This window comes from Amaranthus tricolor, chromosome 2 (genome assembly GCF_026212465.1).
Source record: "Amaranthus tricolor cultivar Red isolate AtriRed21 chromosome 2, ASM2621246v1, whole genome shotgun sequence".
NCBI lineage: Eukaryota > Viridiplantae > Streptophyta > Magnoliopsida > Caryophyllales > Amaranthaceae > Amaranthus > Amaranthus tricolor.
This window is the reverse complement of record NC_080048.1, coordinates 15098607-15123374: the sequence shown is the minus strand read 5'-3', so window position 1 is coordinate 15123374 and position 24768 is coordinate 15098607. Positions and strand designations below refer to the sequence as shown.

Below are 24768 nucleotides of genomic sequence, written 5' to 3'. Positions count from 1 at the left end.
AATAATGATGCTTGGTGTAGTCAAGCTAGCGGAGCAAGATACAACTTTATTTGTAGTGAAAAAAACAAAAACATGTACTCAACCTCATGAGGAAATTTTGAATGTAAAAAGGATTAAAAAATCGGACACTATCAAAGATTATGTGGGTAAGCTTATGGCTATTGTGAATCAAAATAGGTTACTTTGTAAAAGAATTTGCTAAAAAAATTGTAGTTTCAATTTTAAGTTTTTATAAGGCTAAAATTTCTTCACTTGACAATTCAAAGACTTATTCAAAAAAATTAATGAGAGAAGAAGAAAATCAAAAAAAATAAATAAATAAATAAATAAAATAAAGGAGCTTTTGTAGCTGAGAGTATATTTATTAAAGAAATTTGGTCACTTATACAAGTATTGTTAGGCAAAAGAAAAGCTAAATATTGCTTAAGTAGCCAAAGAAGAAACATTGTTTTACATTTTATGGTGAGAAGTGCGATGAATAGATAGAAGTGCTCTATAAGAAATGTGAAGAGAAGTACGTACTTCATTATAAGTAGATGATAATGTGCATCATTTGAGAGTAATTGGTGAGATGTGCATCAATTAATATGTGACAAGAAATGCGTTATGATGAAAAGAGAAGTGTGCCCCAAAATTATAGATAGAAGATCCAAAAAATGAAAATTAGAAAATTTAGAACAAGTAGATGTGTCGAAATATGCTCAAAACTATGGTTTTATCATTTCCTTAGCTTTTAGCTCGTAATCAATTAAAAAAGGTACTTAAATTAGTAATTTTTTAGTAGTCATTATCTTCCATTTTTCTGACATTTGACACTAAATATTAGTTGCTTAATATTAAGAAGCTTATTTATTTAGCAATTCTATTCAAAGTCCTTTGTATCTTTTCATTAGTGTGAGAAAAACATACAATGCATCAGTTCTTTGCCGTAATTTTCTTCCGTTAAGTTGTTTTTATCTTAAACTTCTACAAAACTAACAGTCAATACTGTAAGATCATAAGCTAATATTAGAAATTAATGATTACTATTGACATTTAAGTAGAGCGATCTCATTGCAAGATTCAGCAGATTCAATTTGACAATTTGATCGTCCTAAGCTGAATTCTAAGTTGACCAAACTATTATCAGCTACCCCTCCTTGCTTTTTGCTTGATAACTTTAAGTTCAGTACTTCATCTTCACAATAATTCTCCTGATAAAAAAAATGCAGTAAATCAGACAACAATCTCACTCTTTAAATTAATAATTATGTAATGAAATTCAATCTTTTGCGTATACATCTTTAATCAAGAGATCGCGGTGTGCAATGCAATCTAATAATTTAGACCTTTTTGTTTTACATTTGAATTTTTTATATTTTATGTTTGATGACGATGATTTTATTTGAAAATTTAGCTTTGACCGAGAAGTATTTGGCAGCTTAATAAAATTTAATTTTATATTTGAACTAATTCTATCATTTTTTTAAAAGGATGTAAAGTTAAAAATTTGATAATGACTTTTCAAATGTTGTCATTTTCAAATTATTCCTTTATGATTTCAATTTGAAACCTATAATCTGAAATAAAATACTTGTTTCTAAACAAAACATTAAAAATTGTAAAATGTAATATAATAAGTAAACTAATTACATTAAATTTAATGTAACTATTGTAAACTAGGACGAGTAATATTTAAGACCCACTAATATCATCCCAAAAAGTTATTAGAGTTTTGAGAATGTAAGGTTTAAATTACAGGCTATTCTATATACCAAGAAAATGATTGTGAAAGTGTTGCAATAATCTAAGTTTAATTGGGAATAACCAAAAGTTATAAAAAATTAATATTAATAATTTTTATATTAAGTAAAATCTAACATGACTATGTTATAATTTATAAATTAATCATTATAATATAATTAATAAATAATATTAAAAGTTTAATAAGACAATTATGTTGAATAGGAGACAATAGACTAGATGGTTGTACCTTTATATGTGAAGATGTGAAATTAGAATTAGAATGAGAGCAAGTGCGGCTAATTTGCGGAACATCTCCATCTACAGATGATAACCATGAACTTCTGCGAAGACAAATTATGGTTCATTAGCTGAGTAATAGAATATTACACATATGTATTCGTTTGCCTGTTCCCACAAATTATGATCAAGTGGTCTGCACGTATTTATGGTATTTTTTTTAATAAAATTTATTTTAGTGAATTAGAAATAAATGTGCATAGGCGCCGAATATTTCAGATTTGAATTCGTAACCTCTTGTCACTTTGACTTCTGATACCATGTTAAGAAACCAACTCAATCAAAAGCTTAAATTTTTGGTTGAATTGATTCCTTGATAAGAAGTACTATTTAAAAATGTAATATTAAATGAAATTAAGAAATTATAAAAAAAATTATTATCCACTATTATTCTTAATAGTATTTTTCATTAAAATTTATAATTTTTAACGAAAAGTAAGGGAATTACAACTAGATGGATGTCTAACTTAGTTTCAAGCTTTGAATATTGGTAAACAAAACTTTGTTGCAAAAGCCTACTCTAATCAAATGCACTTTGAGATTCGTGTTAACCTACTACTTGACTTTTTTGAGCGCAAACATGGGGATCTGAATACTCACAAATCTAACGGATGGACTTTAAAAACAAGAGGGATTTAATTTATATCATCAATAATATTTAATTATTTGAAGGATAAAACAAAATAAAAGAACAAACACTTTTCACCTTAAAATCATAGATGCTTTTTGTTCTTGAATTTCAAAGTCATAAAGGTTTATTAAAAATAATATAATATCTCAATTGAAAAGATTTTGTTTAACGAGTAGTTACACTTGCACGATCTACTTTTTATTTTATATTACACATCAAATCACTAGGGCTTAACTCTATTTAACAAAATAAATTTAAATTATCAAACGACTTTTTTTACTTTTTATTATATCTTGTAGCATTTGGTTGATAGATTTATCATCCAGTTAAAGAAAAAGTGACTTATAATATATATATATTTAAAAATATATAGTATTTGTTTGTATAACAAACCAAAAAGATAAAAATTAAAATACACAAAAAAGCAATAAAAAAAGTCTTATCAAATAAATACATTGAAATATATGAATTTATTAACTTGCAAGCTTTTTAAATCACAATTTTAACAATAAATAGCATTCATTAATACAAATAAAATTATAATTAATATTATTAAACATTCAATTAATTTGAAATCGAACTATTGTGATATTCCAATATTGTGGTACTATATGAATATAGTGGGTCATTTAACTAGACTCATGAACGTATTACCTCAATGTATATAACATATACATCGAGACAAAATATTGGACCCAATGCAAAAACAATCACCACCATCAAGACAATTCTTGAATCTTGATTATACACATTATGTCTATTTATTATGTCTTCTTGTGAGTGTTTGCATTCATATTGTGTCTCCACCTTTCGTGGGTTTTACTGTTTTAATTAACACCATTTTCAAAAAAACATAAAATATAAAACTACTCATAAATGAAGAAAGTTCAACCATGGCATCATCATATTATATGGAATGACTAGTTTTCTCACATGGACTACGCTTATTATTTTGTAAACACTAGCTTCCATACTTCAACAATACATTTAAAGTCACGTGTGTCTGAAAAACTGGTGTTCTTGCTTTTATAATAAGGATTCGAATTGTTTATCTTAGGATCATATATTTCACATCAATAAATTAAAAATATTACATTTTATAAGTCATTGGAGTCTTTCTCCTATGGCTATATTGAGTTTTGAAATTTTATCACCCTGGCTTAAGAAATGTATGCAGTTTGTGTTTTTCCGATTATTTATTAACATACATAATAAGTCCAGGTCTTCTAAACACGATTAATTTTAAATGCCAACAAATAATTAAGATTACACATGTGCAAACATTTTATAAGCTAAGAATATATCATCTTAAAACCACATGGTCATAGAAGGAAGGACTCCATTGACTTGTAAACTTGTAAATATCATCTAATTGCTTAAGATTTCTCAAACACTACTTTTGGACTAGGATTCATTTCTCACCACTTATAAACAGTTTCAATTTCTTTTGCTTTAGAAATTTCTCTCCAACTTTACTCCAAATGAAGTGAAAAAAAAGACTTACAAGTTTATGTTCTTAAACTCTTTTGGTGAATGAGGAGATAATGTAGATGATGAATTTTTATGAGAGTAAGTAGGGTTGAAATCAGCTTTTTCACAAAACATGAATCCTGGTCTACTCATCACCTCAATCCCAGAAGTCTTGTTTTGGTTTAAGCCCATCATCATGTCTGCCTGTAAAGCTTGACTAAGACCTGCAAATTGAAGCCATTTTCTCCTTTGCTTTGTCAGAAGAACATAAGAAAAACACATGGAATTCCGGTGATGTTATTCGTAAAAAACAAATAGATAGAGGAAGAAAAAAAGGAATAATGGTACTAGAGAATGAATACTTAGAAGAAACTCCAAATCACCTGATGATGACATTGCCGATGCTTTGTCAGTGCTCTTCACTGTTCTATACATCTATATGCCCAACAAATACAACAAAATTAGCTAACACCAAAACTAACAACAAAATATATATATATATATATATATATATATATATATATATATATATATATATATATATATATATATATATATATATATATATATATATATATATATATAAAGGGCCCACCCACTTCCATTAGATAAGATTATTCTTTCTTTGTTTTCACCTTCCTAGCTTTTACTACCAACATGGCACCCCTTCCAGTATTAATCAAATCCTTTGGTTGTGGAAAATCCGTAAAATCATTAAGCATTTGAAATAACACATTTTCTAGCCTTAATAACATAAAGTATATAAGGGTTTCATCAATCATTATTAATATAACATCAAAAGCCAACATAGCATTATAATGTCAAGTGATTCGTGTTTAGACAGAGTTTAAATAAGTGGGTTGCATGAAATCTTGTATAGAACAAAACTATGAAAATCCTACATCTAACTCTACAACGGACTTGCATTAGAATGATCATGTATTACATTACCTGCAAGTGACTCTTGACATGTGCTAGTGTTAGATCTTTAACATTCATCAGCTCCAGCACAGATTTTGGCGTTGCTCCTGTAAGTTATTAAAATTAAATTCAATAAGAAATAGAAAAATTTGTAAATAATACTCTCAATTAGTACTCATTCACTCAAAATACTCTCGACTACTCCCTCCTATTCACTATTATTATCCCATTTGTTTTTTGAACATTATTCATCAATCAGTCTTATTTGTATTTTATTCTTAATCTATAGGTTAAAATATAGTAAAGTGTCATTTTATTTGATTCTTCTTAATATAAATTTTACAAATTAATATCAATTGATTATAACTTTCAAACAAGAAAAATTAGAAATATATACAATTAAAATAGTATATTGGCAAACGTGTTAAACTAAATGGGACAATAATAGTGAATAAGAAGCATTATTATTTAACCCTAGCATTGGGGACATAATCTTATATATCAACAACTATTGCTCATAGACTCATCAAAATACCAAAACAGCCGGTTGAGAAGAATGTTCAAAGTGTTCAAGACAAAATATCTCAATACTTAGGTGTAGTGATAGTTAAATAATAGTTGAGGTTATTTTGAATCAATAAGCCATAGTTATGAGTATTATTTATAGCTTTTCCTAAGAAAAATTAAATCAAGACAGAAAACTAGTTTAATTAAATTGTTATATAAAGAACTCTTAGCTTACTTTCATGGCCGCCAAGTAACTGAACAGCATGAACAAAGTGAGCGTGAAGAGTAGAAGTCCATCTCATTCTAGGTGCTCTAACACTCCTTTTAACACTATTTGTCATCGTCGATCTAGAGTTTCTCTTAAAATCACGCCCATAGATCTGAGGTTGGTAATTATAAGATGAACTAATAGTACAATACCCTTTTAATGGGGCTACATTAGACGGGCTTGAACCACTAAAATGACCCATTTTATCAAACCCTAAGCTCAAAAAATTAGGGTCTTGAACATTAGTACTATTGTTAACCACCTCATGGCAGCTCATATCACTCATTACACTACTACCCGAATCCGTTGTAGTGGAGCTTATCCAATTCTCACTGTAAAAGTTGACCCGTTTTGGTTCAATATCTTTTGAAGAAGAAGTGATTACAGAAGGAGGACTAATATTTAGAGAGAGATCCATAGATGATGAAAATAAAGGAGTGTTTAATTAATTTATTTGGTGTAGAATAATAATAATGGTGGCTAAGTTGAGTGATTATTTTTGATTAGATCATGAGTACCTTATGATTTGGTGCATGGGTTTTAAGAACTGAACAGTGTAAACTGTAAATAAAGTAAGGAAAGAAAGTGAAAGGGAAAAGGAAGTACTCTAATAAGTCGTTTAGGTTTTGGTTTTCAAGATAGAAAGTGAAATTCTCTCACTAGGGAGTAGAGAGTGAAGTAAATGTTTTACAGAAAGATCAGAGGAGAGAAGTTGCAGAGAGTAGTCAGAAGAAATTAGTGAGAAAAGGAGAGAATAAAGGGGGAGTCTTGGGATGAAGGTTTGAAGGAAAAGTTAGGGAAGAAAAGGAAAGAAAAAAAGTGATGGTGGTCAGAGGCAGTAGTGTATTTAAGGACGCATAACAGAGGGATCATCAGAGATTTGATAAAGATCATCAAACTTAGAAAGAGAAAGAGAAAAGAAAGGGAAAGGGAAAGGAAAAGGTTGGAATTCGAGAAAACAAAAAGAGTAGTGTTCTATGGAATATTAATATTCTTTCAAGGGAATTAAATGAATTCAATGGAGTTTAGTAAAAGTACTAAACTTAAAAGCTACTGGCTTTTCAAAACTTTTCACTTTCACCATTATCCCTTTCAAGTATAGCTAGCTCCCACCGCCCTCATCTTTTTCTCTAAACATTCCACTAGGACCATATTGATGTCTCCTTTTTTTTTGTTCATATTAGAATAAAAAGGAGTAATTCATGCTACTCTCTTATGTTAGTTATCTTTTTTTTTTCGTTTGATTTTGTTATGATTTTTATTAATTTTAAAGATTCAGAAACTAAATATAAGAAGAAAAAAAATGTAAAACCACTTTAAAAAAAGATTTGTATCAAAATCAAAACAGTGATCCATATTATAAAATGATGCTAGCAAAAATAAAGATACACATGTACACAATAGCGAAGTCAAAATTTTATAATAAGGGGGGACCAATAATAATATAATACTTATAAATATACTAAATAAAATTAAAGTTCTTACATGAATAGTTAATTGAATCGCACTCTTCGGGATTTCATTAGAACAAAATCATTAATAATTGAATCAACGGTAAGCATTTCAACTAATTCCCTTTCAATAGATATTACAAGAACTTCCATTTTTGTCTTTATCTTAGTCTTAACAATGTTCATTGCGGAAAATGCACGTTCACATGTTGCCGTAGAAACAGGGATAGTTAGAACAAGTCATATGAATCTATCAACAAGTGGAAACTTGTTGATTTTCCTATTTCCGTCTATTTTGACATAATAATGCTACGGTTGCGGGCTTTTCAAATTGCACATGCTTACAAACATCAAAGTGAAAATGTTGCAAATCACACAGAAATTGAAGTTTTTCTTGATCGGAGAAGTCTTTAATATAGTATTTGTTTGCCAATATCAAAAGACTTGAAAGAATCTTTATGATCTAAAGATGCACTAAGTATTAGAAGATCAATCATGTTTTCATCAAATCTATGATCGAGTTCTTGTAATAGTGCATTTGTTGTCGCAATAAATAAGTCAACTAGAAAATGATGCTCCATTGTTGTATGTGACGAGAATGACCTTTACCCGCTTTGTGAGGAGCAGTCATATCTGAAATTTCAACAATATACTTCTCACAAAAAGACTTGGCGAATATTCTATGCAAGGAAATTTTGAACCAAGTGCTTTTTGATTAATGTTGTGTAGAGAATCAGGTGTATTTCCCATGTGGTTTAGAAATAGATAATCCTTCCGACTATTAACTTTTATTCAATTCTTAGAGCCCACATGTGTAAAACATCTAAAAGACTTTTTGCAAAGAGAAAACAAAGAAAGCAAAAGTGTAATAGTCCGAGTTAAAATGAACCGAATATTCACATGTAAATATGAATTCCGAGTTACATGTCGAACATTTAAGTTAAACCGGATTCTAGGAATGACGACGTTCTAGTGACAAAGAAATAAATAAACGACAACAATAATAAATAAGTCAGCGGATGTCTTAAAAGTTTACCCCTCAAAAACCTTTTGGCCTCATCAAACCAATTATGGTCTATAAGGTAAACGTACTTGCAATTGAAAAATAAATTAATGTTCATTAAACACATAAAAATAATCAAGTGTATCGAATTGCTCAACTATGGGTTCTAATGTCTAATTCTCACTCGAGCAATCCCACCTGCAATCAAACTGCTAGTTGTCGAATGACAACATCATTGTACGTTCCAAAGAACATAAACAAGTACATGTCAGAGACTTCATGCAGTGCATTATATAGGTTACATACAAGGAATGAGTTCATCCTAACATGCAAAGGTACTAACATGTTTAATTCATATTCGACGTTCCAATTTCTTACCTCATGTCGTTGCCTGTCCTGTTTGGTCGCCAGAGTGTTACCAAAATTTGAAGGAATACACATGGGAGAGCTAATCTCAAGGCAACCTCCGATCTAAGACGTTGCCCGTCCTGTTCAGATCGTCAAAGGTAAAGTATGCAAACCCTCATGGTGACCGTAATGATCTACAACTGCATGGGAATGAATAATAATAATTTGAAATCCAACGTAACAACCCCATAGAGGTAATAAACACAATCATCCTCAATTTTCAAGTTAAACTCCTTTTATATTATTTAAGGTGTCTAAGCCTTAAGTGATATACAACATCACGATACAAAAACATACTCTATCCGAAATTATTATTCTTTTTCTTTAATTAATTCTTTTAATCTCATTCGTCAATTCAACAGATTTCAACCACGATACAAAAACCTTATACACAACAACATAATTTATCACCCTTTTTCCAAAATAATTAAATCAACCAAAATTATAAATAATTTTTATAAAAACAGAAAATATATAAATCTATCTCCTTTTTCATATTCTCATTTAAAAATTAATTGTTCATACTAAGATATATACATATCAACCAAAATCCTTAAAAATCAAACACATCTAAATGGTTTCAATGATAATTATCAATCTTATATATTGTACACAATTAACCTTATTTTCTAAATTAACCCATCACTCATTTTCTTTTAAATTTCTACTCATGAAAAAGAACTATTTATAAATTAGTGATATATACACATATATACATAATCTTATCATCATATAAAATCATGAAACAAAATATAAAGAATACTTCTAATAACATGTTTTCATCACTAATCTATTTCTTTCTATGTATTTCAAATAAAAAGTATGAACATGTTCCTTTAAACAAATTAAAATTTTGTTAAGGGTTTATGAATTATGAATACTTACCAATCAAAGATTAAAAGGTTTGAATTAGACACTTGAACACCCAAAACTAAGCCTTAAATTTTTTTTTCCTCTTTCTCTCTCTTTTTTCTCATTGTTTGAATGGAATGAAGGAAATGGAGCAAAAATTTCTGATTTTGGTTCTATACTAACCATCCATATGAAAGGATTAAGGCATGATTAAGAAAGGGATTAATTCTTAAGCTTAAATGTCCCCATGAGTGGCATTAAGGGGATGTTTTACATCAACCTTCTAGAAACCAATTACCCCTTTCCTTCCCCCTTAGTAATTTTTTTTATTTAATATTAATAAATTTGATTAAATTGTTCAATTAATTTGTAAAACGATAAAAACCGTTACACGACGAAACACGCGCACCACGGAAACTTATACGATGACAAATTAAAATGTACGTGTTTTATATTTTAATCGACTAAAATGCATTAAATAATTGTTTATTTATATAGTATACGAATTAAAATGTACGTGATTATATATTTGAATCGACTAAAATAAATTAAGTAATTATTTATTTATATGGTATATTAACGGGGTGTTACAAAAAAGCTGCATCCTTTGTTGGTGAATATTCTATCTAAGAAAATTTTGAAACCATGTGGACTAAAATGAACGCAAATGGTTGTCACCAGAAAGTGGATATGTATAAAAAATGGGTTGAAATGGTTTCAATTTAACATACTCCCTCATTACTTTTTCACGATCATTGAGATGATACTCATTGATTTGTTTATGTAATCCAAGATCGCATTCAACAACAAAATGGTTAACATCATCACCTAACTCAACTTTTACAAATTTACGAGGACGGTTATTGTTAGTAGTTGGAAATCCATTTCTTTTTCTTCCTTTTGAATTTTGTTGTTGCTCATGAGTTTCATTTTGAACACTTGGACTGAAGCTAGCCCGCCATTAACCTTTTTGAAAAAAATCTTGTGTTCTTGACTTCCTAGTTTATACTATTATATATTCATGGATTCACCTACTAATAACAATTTTCTAACTTAAAAATAAAGAAACACAATGATATAATTTATGAACACAAATTTATGAAAATAATTTCTCAATTCTCCTAATAGCAAATTTATGAACACAAATAAAACAAAGCAATTTGGATATATGTTATTTTGGTATGATTATGAACACAAGTAAAACACAAATTTCCCAATTACAAATAAAATGCAAAATTTCCAATTACAAATTTTCCCAATTTTAGTTTGTTATTTAGGTATAAAAACAAACAATGATCAAGGTTTATAAATTACAAACCAATAATTCAAACAAAACAAAAAGAAAATAAAAGGAATGAATAAAATAAATAATTCACCTTTGACAAAGCATGATATGCCAATAATATATTAAATATTTCAATTGAAAATAAAATGACAACTAACATGTAATGGTTTTATGTTTATAAGATATTGAATTTAACAAAAATAACTTTGATTTAAATTATTTTTTCTACAAAAATAAATTTTTACTTAAGTTTAGAGTTATAGGCCACCTCATTGTAAATTTGAAAACTCCAAGCTACCTAACTAAATTATAATTAAACCTTAAACGAGCTATGAGAAATTTACTTGTTTTTCCTCATCGTTTGGATTTCCCATAGCTATTTTTAAAATTCTTTTATAAGTAATATTACTTATGATCGATGATTACAAAATTATTAGATCTTTGAGGAAAATTTTTATAAAATTATGACATGTATAATCTTTTGATAGAAGATCATCATCATCATTATCATTATACCTAGGGTATCCCGCTCATAGAAAACTATGATCAGGGTTTGGGGAGGGAAGAACGACGACAGCTCATACCCATAGAGGAGAGTGCAGTCAAAGAATCCCTCGGCTCGAAAAAAGTCTTCAAAGAGAAAGAAATCTGCAACTTACAAATAAAATAAATAGAATACTTACAAATAACTAAAAATAAAGATAAAAGTAAAGGAGGTAAAGAGCGATAATTAAAGGCAATGAAAAATAACAAACGATGGGTAAAAGGGACGAGTTTAGTAATCTAAGACGTGGATAAGGCGCCGCCAATTGCCCTTATCACTAGTCAGGTCCTTGGAGAGGTGAAGTTTATGCATGTCACTTTGATAGAAGATAATTACAACAATACATTGTTTTTTACAATAGTTATTATTATTATTATTATTATTATTATTATTATTATTGTTACTATTGTTGTTGTTGTTATTATTATTTTGGATAAATGAAAGTATCATAAAACCACAAAAAATGGTACAAGTACCAAACAAGGCTCAACTTTACTCTATAATTGCATCACTATGAAATCGGGACACACGTTCTAGGAAAAGTTTCTCCGATTCACTCTTCATATGCACGAGCAAAGCAAAAACCAAGTCACTGATAGTTCAATACAATACAAGAGAAAACATGCCAAGACTAAAGAAACTAAGCTAGCCACTTAATGATTGCTATAGCATCCTTAGAAGTGAGCCCTTGAATATGCATAGTCACCTTAGTCTTGACTTTGTGCATAGCCTGTTGAGGGGACCGGACAAACTTAAAAGTGAAATAATATAAATTGTAAGTTTTTAAAAATTTTGAAAAGTTGATATATATTAAGAAATTATATGTTGAGACGAATTTATCAAGATTCCACATAACTATCTTTTTCATATAAATTAATGATAAATTATATTCAAAGTTTAACACTAATAATTGTAAATTTTATTTGAGAAAAATTATGAAAATGGAGTGAAAGGATGTTAAAATACACTAGTGATTGTTTTTCTCATTATGTATAGAAGTGAGTAATTCAATTGGTCATTGCTTCGTAAACAAGTGAGTAATTCGTCAACTAGAGTTATTTAAGTTGGAATAATTACGATGGCGATTTGCGTTAGAATGACAGAAAGGTCAGATTGAATTATTTATATTTTGTTAAACTATGGTCAGCGCCTGATGCGCTCTAGATTCTTTGGGAATAGAAAGACATTTATCTGTTTGTCTCTTGGAACTACCGAGAATGTACAACCAAATAAAGGTCCTTTAAGATTCATTTTTAGCACCAATAATTATTAAATTTCTTTTAGGGTACAAAATATTCCTACATCACACATAGAATCAACTATAGTTCAATTATCAAATTTTACTTAATTTACAGTTTTAAATGAATTCTAACTTATATTAAAATTTTATTAATATTTGTCAGGTTGAATAAGTAGTTTTAAATACATGTTTTTTATGATGATAAAAAATAAAATTTTGCAATTTTTAGTCTTCAACAACTAGTTTAAATTTTAAATTATATTAAAAATTTTAACTTTATTAAATAAGGCCATTGCTAATGTACATTTTTACTATTTTGATTAAAATGTATTCAATATATAATCGAGGTTGCTTAGTTTTATAGATTTGAATGGTTAACAATCACTAACGTTTGTTTTTGCGATTCCTCTCTCTATATCTTATGATTTACAATTCTTTGTATTAAAGTACAATTAGCAGGTGAAATGATTCAACTGATAGAAATTTGGACATATTAATTGTATATTTGAACCAAATAATATCGACTTATGTTATATTAAATATGAATATTCAGATTGATTTTATTTTACACCTATTTATCTATCTCTTATCTTCTATGTGAGCCCATGTATCATCTTTTATCTCACAACCCTCATATTGCATGTTATGAGGAATGGGCTCGTGTCTTACCTTTTCTTATATTTTGTAAGATATATCTTTATTTGATTGGCTTAATCTCCCCATTTTGATGTGTGTTTGTGGTAAGCATATGTCGCTTCACTTACAACGCATCATAGTCCATTAATAGGCTTGCTATGTACATGAGCAATTATGGGATGCGTAGGTTGCCTAATTGCATAAGATTCCAAAAGGTAAAGAGCCTCATATATATATAAAAAAAAAAAAAAAATTTCATATTAGAATAACATAGCTAAGAGGTGGAGTAGACGGTTCAAGTTTACGTAATATATTCATGTTATGAGGGTAAAATCCTATTCATTATTTTTTTTTTCTTTCGGTCTTTTTATCTCTTTCCAAATCAAGTCTCCAACTTATAAATATCTGTCCTCATATTATTAAATTCTCACCCATTTATATAATACTACCTCTTAATTAATCAACATAAATAATATATCATTTAACTTGTATTGTGTTCTTAACTTATAATTATGTGAGATCTTATTTGATTTCTCAAAATACAAAGATTATAAATATAGATTAAGTATAATTTTTAATTATACATATTTAATAATATTAATGATAGATATAATATAAAAATATTTGATCTTAATAATACATTCTTTTACCCATCCGCTGTGAATAATCCCAACTTTAGATTATTTTTAATAAACCAATCTTAACCCTTAGTTTTCTGTCAGCATCTTAATAGGTTATGTGGATAGCAAATTAAGGGCAAACGTTAAGTTATTATAAAACAATAGGCTATGCTGATAGCAAATTAAGGATAAAGGTTGAATTATTAAAAAATAATTCAAAGATAGAATTATTCATACCGAATGAGTTAAAGATTGGATTATTAATATCAATAATACCCTTGTTATATAGGGTGTTCAAGCTAAATAGAAGTGATTCAATTATATATCACGGGGAGATATTGGTCACTATTTTAAATTTTAAAAGATTATATTTAATATATCAACTTGATAATGTTTATAACACAATGACTAACAACAAAAAAACAAAAAAGAAAAATTTCTTAATGTTCTAACATATACGACTATGTATTTGATCCGAAAATAATAGAAGTACATAATAAATAGAGTCAAAATGTCTGAGAATAGATACTCTTTCAAGGTTGTCAAACACAAAAATGGTTGGGCTCAATATTATTCCTTTGCTTATTCCTTGTGTTTGTCTTATGCTCCGCCTCGCCCGCATTCCCGCTTCCTTCTTTCTCTTTTATTTCTACTTTTCATTTGTTCAGTTTGTCACTACCACACCTTAATAATAGCCTAACAATCCGGCCTCCCTGTCCCTCTCCAGTCTCCCCCATCCAAAAATGTTTCGCCATAGGAAAATCATTTCTTACAAATTTCTTACAAGTTAACAATTGTGATTCGTTTACCATTATCCATCATACATTTTAATAAATATTAAGAAAATTCCTCTTATGTAGCCCGTATAAAATGTTTTTATTGATTGATGTTCGCTTACGTAGCAATTAAAAGTAATTAACCTGTCATCATATCATATTAGTTAATAAATTAGTTAATAAAAAGACTGAAAATTTTCACATGTCACCCTCATGTAGCCTCAATATATGAAAGGTTTTTATTGATTGATATTCGCTTATGTAGCAAATTAAAATAATCAACTTGTCATTTTTAGCTCTTTTAATAATTAACTACACTGACTAATTTATCATTTTTAAATCATAAATTTAATGAATGATTATGTATAAGATTGAGTTATATTAGATAAGTTATTGATTTGAACCTATTATATATCGTAAATTTATCTTTTTATAGTAGTAATAATTTGAATATTATTATAAAAAGTCAAAAAATAATTTCATAATTCATACCATATCATCTAAAAACTATTTATATTACACAAAGACATATCACAATATCTAAACAATTACTATTTCCTCTTTAGTATATAGTAAGTTTATTATTATATATCTAAAAAAATTACATATATATATATATATATATATATATATATATATATATATATATATATATATATATATATATATATATATATATATATCTTTAAACTAAAAACTTTGTGCATTGTACGAGTTTTTAAACTAGTTATTAATAATTAAATAGACTTACGGAATTAAGGTTACCGACACATGCACGGTGTCTAATTGTACATAAAGCTTAAAAATAAAAAAATCTTAAATTTTAGTAGTAGGGCTTACGGGAGACCGCCTTACCATGAGACCAATAGCCTAATTGTTCCAATTACAAGTTTTTACCATATACGATCACTAATTGATCAATTTATGGTTATAATTGATACATTATAGTTCAATATCGATTTCTTTCAAGTGTTATAATTGATCATTTAAAATTGATAACTTGAAGGTCAAAATTGGTTACTTCATGATTATAATTGATTCCTTTAAGTTTATAATGACTCGTTTAAGATTATAAGTTATAATTAATCACTATACAAGTGATAACTTGTAATTTAGCACTATATGCTTTCAAATTGATCACTTAAAAATTTAATTGATCATTTTTAAATTTGCTAGTTATCAAGTTAAAGTTATCTGCTCTAATATTATAATTGATTAATTATATATAATTGATCACTTTAAGGTAATAATTGATCACGTTAAACGTTGAAATTAAAAACTTTAAAAAATCATAATTAATTCATTAAGAACTTCATTGATGCATTTGAACAAACACCTTATGTACATCAACTTATAACGCCAAAAGATAACAATCCAAACTCCCTTTTTCATCACCATTAGTAATACTCAACAAACTCATACTATTTATAACTACCCAATAAAGAAAATAAAATAATCTTAAATACTTGATTAAAGAAATACCCAATTAAAATCACAATTTGAACAATTAATCTCATAATTGGTTATTCTCAATTTTCATGACAGTCTCTTAGGACTTTGGTCATAACTCTCTCATACGAACTCATTTGGGGCGATTCTAGTGGCTACACGACCCTGACTTAGAGCTCTACAATTCTTATGAAGGCACTAAAACCCAGAAACAATCAGAACAGCCCCGAAAATGGCAAAACAGAAAGCTTATTGTCGATTTTCTTGACAGCCTTTTAGTATTTTGGACATAACGCCCTCATACGAACTCATTTTAAGGCGATTCAAGTGCCCACACGACCATGACTCGGAGCTCTACAATTCTTATGCAGACACCAGAACCCAGAAATAATCACAACGGACCCGAAAATGGCCAAAACAGAACGCTCAGTTTTTGTCAATATCCAAAATACTAAATTTTATACTAGAAACCAAATAACCCAATATTAATCTACGCTAAAAACAACCCAATTACTAATTGAATTCATATACTCATCTTAAATTTAAGTTGATACTTAAATTTGAATCAAAGACCCAAATTGAATCCACAATTACTAAACTACTTTAAAACATCCAATTAATACTTAAATAGAATAGTTTGTGGGTTACCTTTGAGTAAATTCTTCTCAACACTTTGTAATCCACCCAAAATCAAATATCTACTTCACTAATCCAACCAAAAAGAGCTTCTACCAAAAGAACCTAATAATTATACATATAAATGTCAAATTAATGGTTCTATTAACCTTTAAATCAACATACATATAAAAGGAGGAAGATGAATATGAACTCACTATTACCAAAAGAGGATGAAGATGAGGTTTTACTTGATTTCTTCAATCCCAGAATTCTCTAATTTCCAAAACAATCCCAATTAGCTTCCACTTGTTCAAGGAATCAGATTATTCAAGAATAGTAGATTGAATTTCTTCAAACCCTAGCTATTGGGGATTTCTAATATGATGAGATTCTATGTTTTTGTTTTTCCAGAAACTTGAGATGGTAGAAGAAGGAAATGAGTATTGCTTTGTAAACTTTATACACATTTCACTTAAGGATATGTTTGCTTGAGATGACTCGTGAATATTAGATGAGTCATAGGTTTAGGTGGCTAAATTAGGAGTGATATGGCTTCCTACACATATTTATTAAGTATGAGGTGTATTCTACACCCATATTTTTCGTCGTATAATTTATTTTGTCCCCAAAAATAATAAATCTGATATCTAAAAATCGTAGTAAAATTTTAATTTTAAAATGATAAACTCGTTTTACTATTACAATAATAAATTTTTATTTATTTATTTATTTATTATTTTTTGAAGACATTTTTATAACTGTTTCACCAATTTTTCCAAGTGCTCAAATATCAGATACCCGGATAAATCGGGTTAGGACACCGGTGATAGAGGTGTTGGAACGTACCTATGGTCGTTGATGATTTGGCTAAGTCCGCTCTATGTAATAATTTAATTATACACCTTAAATTCATCTAATGACCAACATTAGTGGTAAGTAAGGGGTCGATCCATATGGAAATGCTTATGTGACAAGTAGAATTTTATGACAAAGAAGTTTTTGGCACTTAGCTTGGTATGTGGTGAACAGTAACAATGATATGAATTACAAGCAATAAAGTTAAAGACTAGATTTTAGGCCTCAATTCGTGAGGCGTCACTAATGTGTTTCTTTGAATTAAGAGATCTTGTTACGTGCGTATTCAATAAGGTACGTACACGCTGAGGTTGATCATGCATATTTACTTTGGATATCACCTTTATGTGATCTATATTGTTGGATTATGTTGATTACTAAGGAATAAATTCACATAAGGACTTAGACCCCCGAATAATAAAATAATAGTTATGGAAACTCCTTTTCAGGAGAAATTGGCTCGGGATATTCAATAGCGATATAAAAAGGATACTCCTAACAAGGAGAATTGAAAATAGGTACCCAATACGGTAATTTGGTCCCCATTGGCGGGGCCCTAATAAGGGCCACCATGGGGGGGATGCATACTCTTAACTTTGGCGACCCGTTAAGATATCGGGCAACGTCTTGGTCGGTAGTTGCCTGCTAAGTGGATTGTGATATAAATTGATATGTGTTTGTTATTCATTTTAATTATTTCCTCTGACGTGTACTGTGTTTTGAATACCTGCGATGATGTTGTCCTTGACAACTAGCAGATTGCATGCAGGTTAGGACTTCGGGAGTAAGGTTTCTACCTTAGCATTTGAGACCTTGTTTAATTATCCTTGTAGATTTCGAACGTTGAAAACTTTAATTTCCTAAAAACTATGATGTGCTTACTTTATTTTAGAGGCCCTAGGGGTTTCTCGAGTTGTATGAGGATTTCATTTAGATTTTTCTTTTAATTTTCGCTGCTATAGTTTTTGATTACCGTCGTCTCTACCATCAGAACGTGACCCGTTTAGGGTGGAATAAATTCTTAGACTTTTGTGTTTAAAATTTCATTAATGATTCAAATATCGCTTTGAGAACTAATACTTTATGCAGAATTTCCTAATTGACTTTATCTGGGCCATTACATAAGCTCTACTAGGAGAGGGCTAAGAAGTGGCACGATCAAATAATCATGAATAGAAAATTCAAGGTAGGGAAAAGGTCTATTGTTTAACTCAAGAGGATAACTATTTCCTATAAAGCTTGTATCCAATTGGTCAGGACCATTTGAAGTTGTTGAGGTAACTCCTTTCGGCACAGTGAGATTAAGAGCGAAACGAGGAGACTTTCTAGTGAATTCTCAAAGGATTAAGCACTATTTTTAGCAGGATGAGAGTGTCGGTATGATTTATGCAGTCAGGTAGTATGATAGAGGGCGTAAGGGCACATGAATTCAGAAACCGAAGGGCGTCAAGCTAGTGTAAATAAAAGTGTGCTTTTGGGAGGCAACCCTTTTTTTTCTATACATTTTAATTTCTATTTGCATGCATTCTAGTTTAGAAATTTGCATTTGTTTTAGATTTAAGTATTTGCATTGGTTGGAATTTGTGCTTCTTCCTTACAAGTCCAAAGCAATAGGGACATTGCTGGGTCTCGTTTAGGGGCGGAAGAATTCCAACATATTCTTGCTTATGATGAATGTTATTTCATGTTTTGTTATTGCATTTTTTTATTTTCTTATTCCGTTGTTTCACTTTGTTTTTCGTTTTGTGTACCCTAAATTTCTCCAAAATAATCCCTTAATATCCAAATTTACTTTGCTATTGGTTTTATTTTTTTAATTTTTAGAAAATGTTTTTCAAAAAGAAGATAGACATGTTCTTGTCCCTTGAGATGCATGTAAGTTTTGAAAATCTTTCTTTTGACCATTTGTTAATTTGATGGTAAGTCTTTAGTTCCTTTTTCCAAGTTGTTGATTGCATGAGTAGACTCACTTGATAATGTTCCTTTCAGTTTGGTGTAGTACATTGATTTGTGGCATAGCCTTAGAGTATGGGCAAAAAAATTTAAACCTTGTGAGAATGATTGAACCTATACCACCATTTTGCACTAATTGGAAACAACTAGGGACAATTTGAATCAAGTTAGAAATAGACAAGTGTGAACAATAGCATAACATTTGAAACCTTTTCCATCAATACATTGACATTTATCCTTCATTTTCATATCACCTCATTCATCTAAGAAATATCATACTATTCCCTCACCCTATCACCCATTTGATACTCTAGCTTATAGTATATATTCATATCATGTTTCTCATCACCACTTGCATATATACCTTAGTGATGATGCTCTTGGCTTATAGCCACTTTTATTTCTTTTTTTGGCTCTGTTCCTATATTTTGGTCGTATTGTTGCTTGGTTCAATCACTAACCCAAAATTTGATGTACATGTTTCATTCCTTATTATCACTATAAAAATTTTTAAAAAAGAAAAAATAAATAAAAGAAAGAAAAAAGGAGAAAAAGAAAAAAAAAAAAGGGGGGGGGGGGGGGGGATGAAAATGTTGATTCTACAAAAGTCATAGTTTAATAAAAAAAAAAAGTGCTACGTAGTATCACATTTTTGGGTTGTGGTTTGTTTATTTGTTGGCTTGCTAGCTAGAGCATCTTCTACCATATTTTATTCATTATCCCTTTTACACCATTGTTAGCTACCCATTTTCACTACTACATCACTTATTTGTTTCCATTCATCCCATTTTACATTGGCTTCATTGTTGTTGCTTTATTTCCTTTGACTTTTTGATTTTTCGAAGCTTGATTCATAAGATCCCTTGTTTTTTAGAGACTCGCATCACTTGAATCATAGGAATGAGTGATGAGTGTTTACCCTTAAACACAAGAGTGTGCTGGACAAATTGGGAATTCAATACATAGAGTGAGGTTTGCCCACCTCTTTGAGTCCAGTTTGGGAGCTTTTAGCTCATGATTGGTTGCGCGCTCACACTGTAATCCCTTTTAGGAATGATTTAATGGTTACATTTTCTCATTGCATCTCAAATTTTGTTATTACTTTGCTTAAGGACAAGCAAAGGTTTGGCTTGGGGGAGTTTGATACTCATGCTTTATGTAAATTTTATCCTTTAGTTTTGACTCATATTTATGTCATCCTTATGCTTTATTTTTTTATTTTAGTCCATTTATGCTTATTTCGAGGATATTACACTTTGGTATGGTATTTTTTGTTTTGCCAATTTCTGTAGGTTTTCCTTCATTATCGAGTCGTCACAAGCACTAATTATATTATCCTCTTACTTTTGGAGGCTTAGTGACCTTTAGAACTAAGTTGGTGACAAAAGGGAAGTCAAATTAATGAAAAGAAGCCTAACCAAAGCAAAGCTACATTTTTCAAATATCAAATGCAAAAAGGGTCCACTTATAATGATCATAACCTTCACGACACTTGAAAATTGATAGATATGTTTTTAGAGATTAAGAATTGATCTGTTAGCTTCAAAACAATTCGTCACATGCCCAATTCCGATAAGAAACGACCAAGTTATGGCATTTCAAAGACGCAGTGCCCATTAGGTACAAACCAGTCGACTAGTTAACCAAGACCAATCTACCAGATTGTTTTAGGTCGGCAGATCATTGTTTGCTTTTTGACCCGTGATTTCTTGCCTCATGCTTCCTTTAATCTTTCCCCTTTCGTGCTTCAGACCTCCTACTCCTGTGCATCAGATTCTAATGATGGAGGAGGCTTCTTATTGGACCATCTCTACAATCCTCATGAAGGCAAGTGGTTGATCACTTGAAATTGGCTATAAATACCCCAAGGTTCTCAAGGGAAATCACACCCATCAGCGCACAAGCTAAAGTTAGCTTTATCCTCTGTTCTTCCTTTGAATATTTATCTTTTAATGTGTTCTAAGCAACTCTTAAGTCCAGAAACTTTCTCTAGTCTTCATTCAAACACTTTCTTTGGTAATTTAGCTTTGAGTTATAATTTAGTTGATAAACACTAGTAGCTAGAAGTTGTTTTCATTTGGTAATCAATCAAAGTACTTGGATATTTCATAATTTTGTGGGTTTAAATGTACAATTCTTTATGGACCATTTGAATATTACATTGAAGTTCTTGCTCTTATCATAATTCTGTTCAACCCCTCCATAGTTGAAGGTAGTTAGTCTTCTAACTTTTCCTTTTTAGTTTATTGCAAAAAATCATGTATGTTATAATAGTTTATGTGTTTTGTTCCATGATCATGAGTGAGTTGTCGACTTTCTAGAGTTTGGGGATGTAGTTAACATATTGATTTCCTTATGGGGAAAATGGGTTGAGTATAAATAAATACATGAATGAATATGTGAGTTCCATGGTAAGGATCGAAAGTCCATTTCGATATCCATCCATGGATAATTTATGTTGATTGAATGTATTGAACACTTGTGAAGTATGATTTCATGCTAGTAATGAGTATCCTAGAAGCTAACTTTATTAAGATTCCCTCGAGACTTAGTCAGTCCCTTAGGATGATGAACCATGTCTATCTTTTATGATTGCTTCTTGTTCAACATAAATTAGATGACATAAGTTTAATCAGAAAATTAGTAGTATGGTCGAGTTCTACGCCCAGAAGCCGAATCTCCTAAACCATATTAATAATTATATAATTTCTATGCCCAGAAGTTGTGGAACTAAAATGAAAAGACTTTTCTCATCATAAAACTTGATTAAAAACATATTTTCAATCCATCCCTTTAGTAAATCAAGAAGTTAACTCCCTAAACTCTAGTCTTTAACTTTATTGTTTGAAATTCATATCATTGTTATTGTTCACCACATACCAAGCTCAAAACGAAAAACTTCTTTGTCATAAAATTCTAATTGTCACATAAGTAATTCCTTGTGGATCGACCCCTTAGTTACCACTAATGCTAGTCATGGGGAGTATTTAAGGTGTATAATTAAATTATTTCATAGAGCGGAGTTAGCCAAATCATCAACGACCATAAGACCACGTTCAGACACCTCTATTAATTTGGCGTTGTTGCTAGGGAATGAGTGTCAAAATTAGTTTTTATGAAAACTTGTTAAATATTGTGAGTACTAGAACTTTAATTTGTAATAGTGATTGCTAACAATCTCTTTCTAGTGGTGGTTGTATGAGCTTAAATTAAAGGAGTGAAGAAATTGAACCCTTAATTCTCGTTATCTTTGCCAAGCCACCCGCCAACCCAACACCATTGAGGAGGGTAATCTTGATTAGCCCTCCTAACTCACCACAATCAGCACCATCTAATAGTGATACAAAAAGTGAGCAACATATGGAGAATTAATCTTTTTTTGGGTGGTACACCTGGGAATTATAAACCACAAGTGGGGATTAAACTTCCTACCACCAACACAAACTACCAAATCCATCCACAAAATACAAGAATAGTTAGGGAGGAAGTACTTTTCGGGATGAAAAATGATTGTCCACTTGAGCATTCGGAAAAATTCACTAAATTTTGTGACCTCATGCCAGTATGTATAGATAGCCCAAATTTTGTGAAGATGCATCTTTTTCGGTCTAGTCTAGCAGGTGATGCTAGAGATTGGTACAAATTTCTTGAGCTCGATTCCTTAACTACATGGGGAGGGGTGAAGAAAGTATTCCTATAAAGATTCTACCCATCCGTGAGAACTCAAGATTGGAGAAAGAAAATTATCGGTTTTACTCAAGATGAGGAGGAATCTCTTGCAGAGACATGGAACCGATTAAAGAGAATGTTGAGGGCTTGCCCACACCATGAAACTCAATACTTTCTTCTATGATGGTCTTCTTCCACCAACCAACGCATTGCTAGATTCCAGTGTTGGAGGGAACCTATGCAAAATCCCTCAAAACCAACTAAGAGTACAGATTGAAGAAGTAGTCAAAAACTCATCATGGAGAAATCAATGAAGAACTAGAGCCAAGGGAATGTACGAGGTAAAGAATTTTGAATCTCTAGAAAGCAAACTCGAAGCTTTGGTAGAAAAGAAATTAGCTCAACAAAGGGTGTGAAAAAACCTTCGAAAGTATTAACCATTCAAGATTCTATTTTCTCTTGTGAAATTTATGGGGGAACAAACCACAATACATCTTATTGCGAAGGGTCAAATTCAGATAATGTTACAGCTTTGAGTTATGGAAATCAAAACCAAGCTTCCAATTCTCAAGGAGGTCGTGGTTACCATCAGAATGCAAATCAAGGGAGGTGGAACAACCAAGGATATAACAATGAATCTTACAAGCACCTGAATGCTAGAAATCAAGGTCCATCAAACTTCAATCAAGGGCCTAAGGGGGGTCATGTTCCATTCCCAAAGGAACAAGCTCCTGCTTGGAATATGGATTTCAAAACCCAAATTCTATCCCAACTGCAGAATATAACCCAAAGCAATCAAGCCCTTACCCAATAAATATCAGAAATGCAAGCTCATCTCAAGTTGGTAAATAACCAGCTAACCAACCCTTCTACACAAACCTTATTTCCAGGAGAATCCTTAACCAAATCCAATACCAAACACCTCTGCAGACCACAAACGCTATTCATTTGAGGTCCAGGATTTCCTATAAGGAACCTAAGATGCCAAGAGAAGATGAGCACAATAGTCAAGAGGAAGGTGAGAAATTAAGTGAGAAGGAAAGTGAGAGTGGGAAAAGAGAGATTGATGGTGATAAAGAAATAATTGGGAATGAGGAGAAAAATGAAACTGGTGATAAGGAAAAAAGAGAGATTGAAGAAAAAGAACAAAATGAAAATGAGAAATATGAAAAAAGAGATAAAGGGACAACATAGAAAATAAGGAAGATGGGTTATTGAAAGAACCTGAATGAGTATATGTGCCCCCAGTTTCGTTTCCATACCGGAGGGTAGAAAAATAGCTTAATGTACATTTCAAGAAGTTCATTGAAAAGCCGAGTCAGATGGAATGCAAGATCCCGTTCCTTGAGGGAATGGAGCAAATGCCCAAATATGCAAAGTTTCTCAAAGACCTCCTTTCAAACAAAAGAAAGTTAGAGGAAGAAGTGATCAACATGCCTCACCATGTTAGTAAGATCGTTCAGGATACTCTAGCAAGGAAGGAAAGAGATCCAGGGCCATTCGACCTACCAGTGAAGTTGGGTCATCTTGAACCAAAGGGGGCTCTTGCGGATCTTGGGTCATATATCAGTCTTATGCCTTTGTCCATTG

General features: G+C 30.5%; 1 protein-coding gene across 1 annotated transcript; it reads right to left on the bottom strand.

Moving 5' to 3' along the window:
• Positions 1-765: 765 nt before the first annotated feature.
• LOC130805023 (probable transcription factor KAN4) lies at positions 766-6792 on the bottom strand. The gene is made up of 6 exons (XM_057669620.1): positions 5787-6792; positions 5075-5151; positions 4507-4558; positions 4158-4347; positions 1973-2066; positions 766-1193 (listed from the first exon to the last, which is right to left on the bottom strand). The coding sequence occupies exons 1-6, from the start codon at positions 6235-6237 to the stop codon at positions 1026-1028; spliced, it is 1032 nt and encodes a 343-aa protein (XP_057525603.1). The 5' UTR covers positions 6238-6792; the 3' UTR covers positions 766-1025.
• Between the last annotated feature and the right edge of the window lie 17976 nt (positions 6793-24768).